At 52.3% G+C, this 14,895-nt stretch overlaps 1 protein-coding gene across 6 annotated transcripts in view; it reads right to left on the bottom strand.

The window, feature by feature from the left end:
• The window catches only part of TCF4 (transcription factor 4), a 147,323-nt gene that overhangs the window by 50,455 nt on the left and 81,973 nt on the right, over positions 1 to 14,895 (bottom strand). For all 6 annotated transcript variants that reach the window (XM_026039196.1, XM_026039208.1, XM_026039201.1 and 3 more), the window contains 2 exons: positions 11,617 to 11,746; positions 11,294 to 11,343 (listed from right to left, as the gene is read on the bottom strand). In XM_026039196.1, the coding sequence (XP_025894981.1) occupies positions 11,294 to 11,343; positions 11,617 to 11,746 (180 nt within the window). The remainder of the gene's footprint in view (positions 1 to 11,293; positions 11,344 to 11,616; positions 11,747 to 14,895) is intronic.

Here is a 14,895-nt window from a genome sequence, read left to right as displayed (position 1 = left end):
AGAAAAAGAAAAAAAAGAAAAGGGCGGGGGGAGGAAAAGGGAAAAACAGCGACGCCGGGACGCACTTGCGCTTGCCAAACCCCGAGCATCACAGGAAAGGAGGGCCCCTGGGAACGGATCCCAACCGAAACTAAGGCATTTGCATGCGCCGAGGCGAGCGGCCGCRCGCGCCCTCCATGCCGCGGAGCGCGGGTCGCCGGGCGCGTCCGGAGCGCACCGGGGTGATCGGCGCCCGCGCCCCGCGCTCGCCCCGCGGCTCCCCCGAGGCCTGGGGAAACAGCACTTGAATTATAATCACACATTTCATTGGCGTTTCGGGCTTGGAGGGTTTTCTCCGCGTTAGGGCGCTGCGTGGGCAATGCGGCAGGACCTCGCGGCCGCGCGGAGCGTGAGCGCAGGGAAGGGCAGGAGCCTGCTCCCCGGGCAGCTCCGCGCTCCATTGCCCTGCAAAGGGGGATACTGAGGCAGCGGCAGCAACGCACCGCTCTGCTGCCCCGAACAAGGAGAAACCAGGAGTTAGGGTATGTTGAGCAGGCACCCAGAGCACAGGAAACGGGGTGTTTGCGCGCTGCCAAATGCAGCGTTTCCCTATTTTCTCCCTTAGGAAAAGCGGCAGTTTCACGGCTTGGCACAACGTTGCACCATGAGCACCAACGTTACCGCCAGCCAGGCCAGGGCTTCGGGTCGCAGGCGCCGCCCGCCCGGCCCCTCTGCTCCTGCTCTCTGCGGCTCCGCTGGAGCTCGCGCCGGGAACGCTCCGGGACAGGGACAGTGTCCGCAGCTCGGGAAGAGGTTCACCCGCCGTCACGGCGGCGCAATCCCCGGCACGTGGCGCAGGGAACTGCCTGCGTGGCCATGCTGGCCTCGCATCCGGAGGCCTCTCCGCTGCCGAATGGGGAACGTTCCCGACGTGCCGAGGTCACCTCGATGGACCCAGGCAGGCCCAGGAGGAATGAAGTGCTCTGCTCCCAGTGGGATTTGGGGGATGAGGTGCTCTCCAGGACATCACGCCCCGGTCACAGCTGCACGTGCAGCATCCCAAGGAAGGTCCTTTGGAAAGCGGAGGCAGGGCGAGGTTGGAAGGCAGAGGGGGTTCACCCGGCCATGGAGGTGGCAGCAAAGCAGTGCAGAAGCAGAGCCAGCCACTTGGCGAGCAGCTGGCAGCAGCAGAGAGCAACTGAGAGAGGCAAAAATGACCTAAATGTCCAGGACTGCCCCGGTCCGGGCGGCCCGGATGATCCCGTCCCGCTCTCCCCCCAGGAGGAAGCGGAGATTCACATATTTATGTGCCAGGGAGCGAGTACCCTCTAAATGTCTAATTATACAGATGTTATATGAATAAATCAGGCCCTAAAAGCTACAACACGTAGGAAGCTACTCCAAAGTAGCAGAATGCAGCCAGCATCTGCCCTAGGAGCGCAGAGGACCTTCACCTCCACCTCCATGCACACCCCATCCACTCATCTAAACCCGTGTCTCATTGCCCCAGAACACAGAGACATCATCTTATGTGTACATCATCCCATTCTTACACCCAAAGAAACAACGGCCGCTTCCAAGGGGCCTCGGCGCATCCTTAGGGAGCTGCAGACCTGGTGCTGGCCACAGCTGGAGCATTTTCCAGCCCAGCGTTTTCCTTCTTTCTAGTCCTTTTTTTTCTCCCCTCATCTCTGCATAAAACCATTTTGTTCCCACTCTCGCAGGGACATAGCCCGGAGGAAGGGAACTGCCGGGGACCCATCTTTCCTCGGACATCTCCTAACAAAAGACGTTCTGTGCAACATCCAGCGTCGATTTTCCCATTAAACACGAAGAATTTTGCTTTCAGAACAAGTTTTAACCCGTGGGACGATGGAGGCGGGCTTGGTTCTGCAGCGGGTAAGTGGGGCAGGCTGAGGTGCGGGTCGGASGGGCATGGCTGTGCCAGCAGCAGCCACGTGCGGGCGGGCAGGGAAGAGCAGCAAAAGTGTCCGGGAATAGCAGGAAAGGGTGCCAGCTGCTCTACGTGGCAGCTCCTAACACGGCTGGTTTCTGTGGGCTACCTGCAGCATGCAGCGCTGCAATTGCAGCGGGTCCTGGCACTGCGAATGCATCATGTACAGACACTGCAACTGCATCATGTACAGACACTGCAACTGCATCGGGTCCAGGCACTGCAACTGCATCGGGTCCAGGCACTGCAACTGCATCATCTCCAGACATTGCAGCGACATCGGGTCCAGGCACCGCAACTACATCGGATACAGATGCTACAACTACATCGGGTCCAGACACTACAACTGCATCAGGTCCATGCACTGCGACTACATCGGGTCTAAACCCYGCAACTGTTATGAGATCCAAACATTGAAACTGCATCAGGTAGAGACACTGCAACTGCCTTGGGTCCGGACACTGCAACTGCATCATGTCCAGATATTGCAACTACCTGATATCCAGCCACTGCAACTGCATTGGATCCACACATTACAATTACGTGGTGTCCAGCCACTGCAAATGCATCGGATCCAGATGGACAACCACACTGGATGCAGACACTGCAACTGCATCAGATTCAGACATTTACAACTGCATCATATCCAGACGCTGCAACAGCATCGGGTCCAGATAGTATTGTTATTACACGGTGTGAAGCCACTGCAAATGCATCGCGTCTGGGCACTGCAAATACATCACATCCAAACATTGCATCTACATTGGTTCCAGGCACTGCAACGGCATCAGATCCAGACACTGCCACTATATCAGGTCCAAGCACTACAACTACACTGGATGCAGACACTGCAGCTGCATCAGGTTCAGACACCGCAGCCACAACGGGTCCAGACATTGCAAATGCATCGGATCCAGACTCTGCAGCTGCATCAGATCCACATGCTATAATTACAGGGTGTCCAGGCACTTCAGCTACGCTGGGTCTGAGCACGGCATCTGCACCGGGTCCAGGCACTGCAGCTAAACCAGGCCCAGGCGCTTTATTCCACCCACATCTGCTAAGCGCAGGGTTGAGTTTCCTGGATTTGGCCTGGCCTCCCAATCTTCTTGCTCTTGGTAGATTTGTCCCCTAATGGTATTTGAGCTCTCTTTTGTGGCTTAATACTGAACTGCACAGTGCAGGAGGATAATTAGTGGTGAGTATTAAGTAGTTCATGTTCTTCTGTGATTAGAGAACATGTCTGTGAGGTCTTTGGGCACTAGTTCCTCTATGTTTTATTTTTACCATGTAAAATCCTTCAGGAGAAAAGGGTGTTTGCACCTTTGATTTCGCAGGGCTTTTGAATAACGTCAATAACGTGCCAATGCACCCCTTGCAAACTCGAACAAACTCGGGGCTGCTCTATCTTCTGCAAAGAGGTATATGGTTTGGGGAGTAATTAGGGCCGTACAGTGGTTTCATTGTGTATTTTATATTATATTAAATATGCACATTATTTATTTATATGTACAATGCGCGCACATAAAACACACAGCAGCCCGACTGTAAACACACRCATGCTGGAGAACAAACCCCCCTTTCTGCAAGGAGAGGCGCCCGCGCTTTCCCACGGACCTCTCCTTTCAGCCACCCTCGTTAATGCTCAAGAGCACATTTGCAATTAGGGGGACCCAAAGGCTCGGGCGCGGGGCCGGGCAGCGTCCAGTGCGCGGGAAACGGCGCCTTGAGGGGCACCGGGGCAGGGGAGGCCGCGAGACCCAACACAAACTTGCTGCATTTTTGCCTTTTCCAGCAATTCCGGCGTTTTGCAAGCGAGGGATGAGCCAGGCAGGGGATTTTTTTGCCTGGGGCTGGAGGTGGCCGATGCCACCCAGGTGCTGCCCCAGGTGCGAGGTGCCCCCAGAGCCCCGTGGTGCATCCCTGGGATCCCGCGCATCCCTGGGATCGCATCCGTGGGATGTGCCGTGCTGGTTAGCCCTGCACTTGGAACGCCCTTGCTTATTTACCGCAGCGGCCACCGCGGAGAAACGCGYGGCCGCCAACGCAGCGCAGCCCCTTGCCCCAAGCCCAGAGAGCAAAACGCACCCGTATTCCAAACCCACCCCAAAATCCCACGCGCTGGGAAAATCCGAAACCATCAGGGAAAAAAAGAGCAGGGAAAACAGCCCCTCGGATAGCGCAAGTTTTCCTAAAAATTCAGGCGCCGCAGCCCCAAGCCCGGCGATGAAGTGGTTAACAGACATATGCTGTATAATTAGGAGATGCATTAATGATTATGAATAGTAAATGACTTGGTGCAAGGAAAAAATCTAGTCAAAAGGGACATGCACCTATCTTACATGTTTATTAGAAACTGTATATAACTAGAGAATTCTGCTATTAAGAATCCTGCATTATTGGTGTAAATACTTCCAAGGGTACATCAAATTGTAATCTTTCATACGACATCCATCAAACCAGGCTGGAGATTTTGACAAACATTAAACACAGTAAGGAGGCAATTATGTATGCATGATTTAATCTGCAACTAATTAATATGCAAATTTATTCATATGTTAGTTACTAAATTAAAAATGCAAAGAAGCCCTTATGGTGATTCTCAAAATTTTGCACAAACAGAACATTTAAAATACCAGAAAAAGCGAAGTTTTTTGGAAACCTGCTGCATACTTTTAAAKCTTTGGGAACCTGTTGCACGGCGACGGTTCAAAAATATTTGCTTAAATAGCGCGGGGCGCGGCGAGGTGCGTTAATGCGGTGCGGGGCGGCTCGGCGCCGAGCCCGGCGCCTCTGCAGAGATGTGCACTAATTACCCAGCCAAACGTGCTCCATTCCCAGCTCCCCCGGCCCTGGCCCGTTTTGGGGGCGCTTGGCTGCGTTTTGGGGTACCTGGGTGCATTGGTGCTAGGGCACAGCCCCCACTCCCTGCCTGGTGCATCCTCTGGGATGCAAACAGGGAGCAGGAAAAATGCTGCCCGTGGAGACGGAGAAACAATGAGTTTTGGGTCAAAAAAGCAGGGAAGTGGAGCAAATGCACCCGGCCATCCTGCCCGGAGGAGCCACAGGAGGGAAGGTGCCCAGGCCRGGCCCAGCGCGGGGCTCTCGGGGGCTCCAACGTCCCCATTTCTGCATTCATTACGCGGTGTTAAATCTAATTTGTTCTTTTTACTGTCACAGGAAGCACATGTTTAAAGCAATCTGTTTCCTCGTATGAACGCTTTCCTGTCTGTTTGAAAAAAATTGCAACACACTTTACCCCAAGTAACCAAGAGGTGATCATAAATATCCCTAAATAGCATTAAACAGATATGAAAGACATTAACACTTCCAGAATGCCAAAGTAGTATTTAAAAAAAAAATCCTAACAGATGCTCCTAGGTCAAAAAGTGAAATGTGTGTTTCCTGAAAAAACACTCTCCTCAGAATCATAAATGAACCGTGCGCGGAGGAGCGAGGTGCTCGGAGCAGAGCGGAGGAGCTGCCCGTGAGGGGCCCCGTGGGATCCATGTCCCCATCCCAAGGGACACCCCCGGCTGCCACTGTCCCCTGCAGCGCGCGGGCACTGCCCAGATCCAAGCCCAAAGCGGCTCCGAGCGGTGCCCTTATCCAGGGATGCGTCCCCAGCATGGGGACTTGGGTGCAGGGACCTGGAAGCTCTGCAGGATGTGCAACCTGCTGCAAAAATTGCAAATTCGCCTATTTTATTTTTTTCCCTTGCCAGCAAATGGGATGCAGGGAGCTCCAGCAGGCGGGATGCAGGGAGCTTCAGCACACTGGATGCAGGGAGCTCCAGCACACAGTGTGCAAGGAGCTCCAGCAGGCGGGATGCAGGGAGCTTCAGCACACTGGATGCAGGGAGCTCCAGCACACAGTGTGCAAGGAGCTCCAGCAGGCGGGATGCAGGGAGCTCCAGCACGCGGGGTGCAGGGATCTCTAGCACAAGGGATCAAGGAGTTCAGAGCGTGCCCACTCCGGGACAGGGAAAGTGCCCGGCCGCGCGTGGTGCCAAGAAGCTGTCACGGAGCCGGGTGGCAGCAGTAGCCGGCACGGGATCTCGCTAGGCCTTTTTTTTTCCCCCAATATATTTTCACCTTTTTTTTTTTTTTTTTTTTTTTTTTTTGCATGTTTTGCTGCAAATGCAAAAATTGCTGTGAAGCAAAAATAATCAATGTTGCTTAGATTAAAAAAAAAAACAAGGGAAAAGTGGCAAGTTTCCTAATAAGGGTGCAAAAGTTGCAGCGTGCAGCCGTCTTGGGAGAATATCCCCAACTTGCCRAGATAACTTCCCTGCCCCTGGCTCCAACCTGCTCCAGAACGGAAGGAACATTTCAAGCCAATGAGATCAGGTAACTCCCTGGCCACCGAAGCCGACCTCTCCCACACCAGCCTTGGGAGGGCTGCTGCAAGATGCCATTTCAATGCCTCTATCTTCAATGCTGAGCTGCACTCATCGCTGCCCTGCTTGTAATGACAACAATCTGCAGATCATATTTAAAGAAAAGCTCCTAAATCAAATTCTTGCAGAGATAATTTTCTTTTTTTTTTTTCTTAAACACCTTTTTGCTAACAATTATCTCCAAGTTCAAACAGAAAAAAAAAATAAGTGCTGAGGTTTAGACTCCTGAAACTTAGCTTAATTCCAAACTGAAAAAAAAAATTACAAATTACATAGGGGTATAAAGCAATTGAGGGCTAGACATGGAATTGCCATCTATTTCTCTATTTTTTACAGCATATATTGCATTTTCTCAGCCATCCTCACAGGAGGCAAAAGCATGCAAGGCTTTCATGACCCCCCCCGACTGCAGTGTTGCATCTGCACCGCAGTCCCCACTTACCCCAAATGCAAACCCGCTTGTGCCTCCCCTTGCTCTCATGGGCATCGTGCAACACTATTCAGCCGAAATAGATCCCCAAAGGAAAAAGGGGCGCCGAGTTTTTTGGGAAAAGCGGTGTGTGCAAGCAGGGGCAGGCGGGCGCAGGGGCGCGCTCTGCACTTCCCGCGCCGCTCCGAAGAGGGAGCCGCTGCTCGCGCGAAACCCCCGGGCCGGACCCCGCGCCTGCCCGCGCCCGAGCGCCCCGGCTGCCGCCTTCCCGGGAGCAAAGCCCTCCACACTCGCCACGGCGCTAGTCTGGCAAGAACAGGTCGAGCCTCTAATGCAGCCTAGGAAAAACGCGTGGAAGAAACACGCCCGGGAACACGCTGCTCCTTTCCCATGTCCTTTTCCCTTTCCTTATTTTTCAGGGCGATCAAGGCCATTTTTCTCCCTCTTTGCATGGGGTCTGCAGCCGCATCCGCGTCTCCCTGCGCCCGGAGCAGCATCCCGGGGCGGTGCAGCTCCCTGCTGAGCGTGCCATGTGTTTAACTGCCCCAGGTTCCGGCATCATTTGTTAGGGACACGTCTCCAAGCGCCCATCCTGGCCCCGCGTGCCCTCCCAGGGGCTGCGGATGGCCGGTGTTCCCTGCGGATGGCTGGTGTTCCCTGCGGATGCTCCATGGAGCCTCCTGCTTCCCCTCCGATGGCACAAGGCGAGCAGGGCGAAGGGCACGCGGGAGCAAGGACCGTGCATCTGCATGGGGACACCTTGGCTGAAGAGGAAGGGGAGCTGGGAGACGCTCCCACCAGGAAACCCGGGCTCGGGAGAGCCGTCCACTCATCCTGCACCAAAATCAGCTCATCCCTCAGCTCCTTGCTGCTCTTATCACACACCTGAGGGGACATTTGACGCCTCCTTGCACGCATGAGGTCACCTCCCCACCCTGGCGCTCCCTGGGCTCTCCTTCCACACAGGAGGTGACCCAGGGATGGGCAGGACATGGGATTCCGGCCGGCACCCAAGGCTGGCACCGACAGGGACCGAACAGCTGCCATCCTATGGAGCAGAGAGCCCCGCAATGAAGAGACCAGAAGATGAGGGTGTTGTTCCAGTTTGGCTCCAGGTCACAGCCCTGCTCAGAGCTGCTCACCATGCCCACAGGAAGAGCATCGGTCATGGAGCAGACACAGGAGCAGAGCAACCCACCAGGAAGGCCTGGCCACGGCCAGGAGCTCCCCAAGATGGAGAACACSCCCCGGGCATTGTGGAACCAGAGCTGCCTCCATCCCCAGCAGGACAGGCCTGCCTGGACCACTATGAGCTTCAAAGGGGGCATCACGACTTGTGCTCCTGGGAGTCCCCTGCARTCCCCACAGCCTCTCCTTCCACCACAGCCCCACGCTGGGGCCCGTCACACTCGCTGCTCCCTGATGGACCCGCTGGACGCCCCGGTACCCTCACGGACCCCAGCTAAGTCATCTGGAGTCATCTCCAGGTGAGGAGSARCTTCTTCACTGTGAGGGTGACAGAGCMGTGGAACAGGCTGCCCAGGGAGGTTGTGGAGTCTCCTWCTCTGGAGGTCTTCAAAACCYGCCTGGATGCCRCCCTGTGCCACATGCTCTRGGTGTSCCTGCTGGAGCAGGAGGGTTGGACTAGATGATCTSTAGAGGTCCCTTCCAACCTTAAATATTCTGTGAATCTGTAAGCGTCCCCTGGCCCCTATYCTCAGAAGCCAGGGAAGGAAGCCAGGAAGCGAGCTCCTCATGGGATCRACCCTTCCAAGGGCGTCCCGCAGTGCCCGCGTCCGCAGCCCCGGCCCCGCTCGGCCTCTGCCCCGAGGGCTCTTCCTAAACCCCCATCATTCCCACCCTTCAATTTGCCGTTTTCAAAACTCGGAGCCAGCCCTTACAATAAAGGGGGGCTGATACGAGGTATTTGTTACCGTTTATCATGGAAATTTTTATAAGGCTACTTAGGAATTAATCAACAATAACTGCTTCCACAAAACGGCAGCATTAATCTCCATATCCACCGCATAAATCACATTGAGAACAAGTTAATATACATATTTTAAGGGAAATATAGCAATATTTCCACCCTATCAGCTAAGTACGTTGTAATCGAGTTAGTCAGTTCATAAATGTATATGTATATACTTTGTTCAGCATAATAAATCCTGCTAGATCAAGGCAACATAGTCTACCACCTAAAGATAATAYGACTTATTCCCGGATATATTTCCACATTTGAGACATTTTTGATATGAGAGCATTGAGGTGCTCACTCGAAAGCAGCTTGATTTTAAATAAAAGGCAGGGTTTAAATAAAAGGTAGGTACATGGAGACAACAAGGCCCAGGTGCACGTCCATATGCACCCGTAAAAACAGCTACACGTCCCGCAGACCCATGCCGTTCTCGTGGGCACATTGCTGGCCTTGGGTGCCAATTTACTCCTCCTTGGAARRGAGAACTGAGGGTGAGTAAAATATTCAGGGAAGAGGCTTTTTATATTTTCCTTTCTTACAAATCRCGCAGCTCGTTAAAATTATACCAAGCGTTTAAAGGGTATCCTCAACTTTGGGAAAACTTTGAGAAAAATTAAAAATACTCCCAAATTAGGGCACGGAGCTGCCTAAGCATTTGAGTTCTGCATAGCAATCGAATTTGGAAAAAAAAAAAAAAAAAAAATCAGAGGAAGTGCCCATTTGAGGCTAATCTAGGAGAAACATAAATTGTGTTTTATTCTATTGAAGCAAAAGATGGCCGTTTAAAAAAAAAACAAAAAAAAAAAAGGGAAGAAAACCCACAAAAAGGACAAACTCGTGCAGCCGTTTGGAAGTGCAGGAGGCTGATGCTTCCCAGGCCGAGGCTCTCACCCTATCCCAGCGGGTACCACGTTGCTGTTGCTGCCGAAAGCATCTTTCGCACCGCGGACGCAAAACCACCCCGAGCAAATATTTCTGGGGAAATATTTGAAACCGTCCACGGGGAAATATTTGAACCCGTCAGCAAGTGGTTTCCTGGGCAGGCCTAAATGCAGGGGACCCAGATGCTTCGGGCAGCTCTGGCTTGGCGGGTCCGGAGCTGCCCCGATATCATCTCTGCTCCGCACGGCTTGCGGCCAAACGCACGGGGCTGCGGGGGACAGAGCACGTGCAGGCGTCGTAAAAACCCTTAAAAGCTAAAGTTTCACCTAAATTAAACCCACCTCTAACTTCAAGCATGACGGCGCTCATAAAAACCCGCGGGGGGATATTAGCTGTCGCTGCAAAGCAGCCCAATAAAAGCCCCAACCAAAAACACACCCTGGAAGAAATTTAACGTGCGCAGGTGGGAACTTCTTTTTAATTAAAAATCCTAGTGTTCTTGCTTTACCAGCAACTTCCGTTTGGGCATTTCCACCTTGCAAGACCTTGCAGAAAGATTTGCGCTTGCATTTCTCTAATGCCGCGGATATTAGGGTAATCTGCTCAATTAAATCTCGCTCTTCCTAGGCGTTTTTCACTTTCAGATTATCATCTTATTATTTACAAAAGATTAGGAGTGAAACTAGCGTTTAGCACATTTACCAGCACAAGTGAAGCTCTAAAAGTATGCGAGTTTGCAAACTGCAAATTTACTTGGATTTATGGGAAAAACAGAAAACCCCTCTGAGATTAACATGTCAATTTTGTTCATGTATTCCACAAGATTGATTAGCACTCAGCTCCGCCTAATAACCAGATTTATAGATAAAACACATAGAGTTGCCAGGTATGAAAAGAAAGTTGCCCCTTCTGGAGTGTTTTGCTTTCTGCTCGCAGATAATAATATTAAAATATATGTAGTGCATTTTTAAAGTAACAGTGGAAGCAAAGTTAGAATAAAATAAAATGAAATGCAACTGCAGTCATATTAATAATTACAGGATTTTTTACTAAAATGCCGTATTATTTCTTTCGAAAACTATTTGGCTTTTTAATGCATTTTAAGGAATTTTAAACAGCCTTCTCTTAGAAGATGCAATATACCATGATGAAGCTTTTCCAGAAAAAAAAAAACACAAAGATTTTGTACAACTACCATAAAAGAGGAAAAATAGCAGAATAACTGTTTGCACCACACAAAGATTTTACACAATTACTGAAAAAAAAAGAGGAAAAACGACAGAAAACCCGTTTGCACCACAAAACAAAGGGCTTTGCCGAACCAAACGGCAGCGCCAAGTTCGGCCYGCGCAGTGCCCAGATTGCAGGCTAACGTGGGGAGAAAAAAAGAAAAGAAAAGAAATCCCACTTCTCTGGACGGCATCCACGTGGCTGCGCACAAAGACGCGGCGATATCGCGCGGCCCATCCGGGCAAGGCCGCGGTAATTACCAGCGCTATCATCCCTTCGTGGAATTCCCTGGAATCGCCCGTCGTGCCCGTGGGCACAGCTGGATGCCACTGGTTGACAGCCGGCCCCGCGCACACGCGGCTGGCGGTGCCGGCCCCGCGTCCCGCGCGAATCCCGCCCGGACGCATCCCCGTCGGCGCCGGGCGCGCGGGCGCTACTTACGGAGGACGGCAAACCCGGAGGAACTTTGCGGACTTTCTTTGTTTGTACTTCTGCAAGGAGAAAGGGGGGAAAACACAGAGAGAAGACAGGGCAGAGGAGTGAGCTGCTGGCGGGACGGGATGGTGCCCGCGCGCCCAGCCCTGCCCGGGCACCCTCGGCCGCCCGCAACGCGCCCCTGCGCACCCGCGTCTTCCCTCTGCATGCCTTTGCTTTGGGGGGAATGATGAGAAAATCAATAAAATTGAATAAAATAACTGCAAAGAGGGGGGTGTTGGGGGCGTTTTTGGGGGCTTGTCCGCGAGGGCCCCGCGCGCGACACTCACCCATGGCGCTGCCGTGCAGGGGCCGCCGGCGGGGGTTATTGCTGCCGTACTGGTAGTACTGGGAGGCGGGCTTGGAGGGCGAGAGCGCGCCGGCAGCGCCCAGCTCCATGTCGGCGCCCAGGAGGCCCTGCTGCGAGAGCACAACGCGGAGCTGCGGCGGCGCCCGCGCTGCCCCCCGGCACCCCCCGGCACCCGCCGGCGCGCCGCGGCCCCGGCCGCGCTCTGCCAACTTGGGGAGCGCCGGATTGCATCCGAGGGGACCCCGCGCGCTCGCTGCCAGCGAGCCCCTGCACGCGTCCCGTCTGGCAGGCGCAAGGAGCGTGCGAACGGGGCCGCTGCCGAGAGCGCCGCCGGCCGCGCGCATTGTGCGGCCCCGCGCGAGGGGACCGTCCTGCCCGCCACTTAAACGCCTCACGTTCCAGYGGGCGAAAACCCGGCGCGCAATTAGGGCCTCACAATGAAACTGGGCGCTGCTGTTGGGGTGGTTTTTGTTTTTTTTTTTTTGCAAAGTTAGTGGGGAAAAAATGAAAGCCTTGGAAGCCCCCAAAGAATCGAGGCTATTGTAGAGCCGCCGCCGTGGACTCTCTGTCCACGTTCTGCCCCTACCAGCAGCTAACAAGCTGCCTCCTCGGAACTGCGGAATTTCCCGGGACCGCGGTGTCCGCACTCCAGCCGGGAGCATTAGCTGACCCCAAGCCAGGGATCTTGGAGAGCCTGAGCCCGGCCATCCATTTCCTCAGTAATGCTCTATTTGCTATAAACTGCACCGAAACTTACCCACAATATATAAACCCACTGATTATACTCTGCACTGAGCACATTGTTCTTTTAATTATTCTGATACGCAATAAAACAGGTGTAGATGCCACCATTTATATTAAGAACAAATTTACCATTTAATAAAGAAATTTTAAAATTAAGCCCCAAAAATCCAACTTTATCGTTACTTGTAATCAACTTTTACTGACTGAACTAATTACTGTACTTGATAAAGTACAGAATGTGTTTTCCCTAATCTAAATTCTAATCACCATGTCACTCACAACAGACTTAGTAATGCTTCACTAACACACTATTCACATGCAAAATACTCTAAATAGGCCAATTATGACTCTGCCCCTGTTCCCTGGTTAACCCGCTGAGAACTGAAAAATTTCACAAGGCAGTCACCAACTAAGACAAAGGCTCCTTGTTTTAAATTAAGACAGTCTTTTTGATTCCTAAATAGCTCAACAAAGTGGCATGTCTTCTCCTGAAAGCAGTTGGTCAAATATGAGCCATGAGCTGGAAAATCAGAAATTAAAACATCCTTACTCCTTTCCTCTGCTCCCAGAAACATTCGCAGATAACTTTTGATTCTAGAAAACTATATTGCTTCTCTTGTCTTTCTCCCCCCCGAAGGAGCAAAAGGAAAACGGAGGCTCCGAGCAGCGGCCGGCGCCGCTCCGGGGAAACCCTTTCCCGACGTGCGGCTTTGCAGGAATTGCAAGGACGTCCAAAATGCAAAAGCGCCGGGCGCTCGCTGCTGATGTCTTTACGTTGAGCTCGTGCCTAATATACACCTGCGATGACTACGCGGCTTTTAATAAACAGCACCTGCACCGGCAAAAATGGTTGCAAGCCTATTGCATAATGGCAAAGAAATATATGCAAAAAACTCTTTGGGAGGGAGGGAAAAAAAAAACGGTTATCATTCATCGCGAATATCCTCTGAAAATAAACGTAATTTTATTGAATGTCTCTGAGCGTTTCAGAATGAAACAGTGCTAACCACAAAAACTCTATTCAGTCATATATTTTTATCACGTATACATCTTAACATAAAGACAGACCTGCTAAATCTGTGCCTGGTTTATCCATATGTCGGGTAGTCTGAAAGACTTACAGCCATCAGCTGTATAAATTCCTATATCCATGCTACTAGATTTAATTTGATTTAAGAAAAAAAAAAATGCATATAAGACAGCGTTTGCAAACTATTTTAGCTTAAACAAGATTCACTTTAGGAGCATAAAACATACACATACCCTATGTTGTTTTTGTTTTCTCATCCAAACATTTTCCTCTATAAAGAGAGGCAGAGGTTTCTGCGGGAGCAAGCAGCCCAGGCTCGCGCCGCTGCGCTCGCCGGGGCCGCGGCGGGAGCAGCTCGTGCAGCCCATCCCGCCACCCGGGGCTGCCCGTGCCACCAGTTGCGCTTTGCAAGGGCCGAGCGGTGCAGGCGACGCTCTGCACGGGACACGGCCCGCCCAGGCACCTGGGGGCTCTTTGCACCCGGGATTTTCTACCCGATGGAATTTTCTACCCAGCAATTCCGCCCAGGCGGACAGCGGGCTGGTTGCCCACGGCTGAGGCCGCTTTATTTCTGCGTTATCGCAAAAACTTTCGTCGTCGTAACTGGCACGGACTAATTCCTTTGGTCCCTCTTGGAAAATAAGCAAACCAAAACAAAAAAAGAAAATCAACAACAAAAAAAAAAAAAACAGGAAAAATCCCTCCTTTGTGTGATTGCAGATAGAGAGGCGTTTGTGCAAGGCAGCAGATCGAGGAGGTTTGGGGCATTCCCGGGGAGCTTGCGGAACACGCCRGCCATAAATAAATAGATTATATTTATAAAGATATAAAAAATATAGAAATATATGATCTACATATATATAAATGACATGTGTACGTGCGTCGTTGTTGGGAGATGCTGCTGGGGAGAACAATGGGCAGCCAGTGCCCGGGAGCGGCGCGCGGCCCCGCACAAAGAGCGAGCGGGCGGCTGCCAAGCGCGGTGCCACGCGCTCCGACGGGCACCGCCACCTTCCCACTGACCATCAGGAAACGGCATCCCAGCTCCACGTGAGCACACGGCCCAAGCTCCSCGCTAGGCTTTGGGCAGGGCTTTAGGGCGAGGATATGTTTTCCATAGGGTGGCAGCCGCTGTGCTGCCCAGCTCGGCGCGCACAAAGCACACAAAGCCCCGGGCAGCCCGCGGGGCTCAGCCTTGGAGCCAGGAAGGATGCACAAGGGAATAAATGCAATATAGCAACATCCGTGTGCAATGCCAGGCTGGCACAGCCCCGGCAGCGTTCCCAGTAACGGGCAAAATAAGTCACCGGCTACCGAGTTCTGCCTCCCTAACTTGGGTAACTGAGCACAGAATTAAAGCTTGGTGCGGAGGGAGCAACGAAAAAGAGGAAAAAAAAAAAAAAGGCATTTCCTAATAGTAAATGACACCCATGTGGATATTGAACTATCCTTGCTGGAAAAAGCAAAGGTAGTTTCCATTGCGAA

This window comes from Nothoprocta perdicaria, unplaced genomic scaffold (assembly GCF_003342845.1).
Source record: "Nothoprocta perdicaria isolate Ctin4 unplaced genomic scaffold, notPer1 scaffold_10, whole genome shotgun sequence".
NCBI classification, from domain to species: Eukaryota; Metazoa; Chordata; class Aves; order Tinamiformes; family Tinamidae; genus Nothoprocta; species Nothoprocta perdicaria.
The sequence above is the reverse complement of the archived record's forward strand: the minus strand, read 5'-3'. Positions and strand labels throughout refer to the sequence as shown.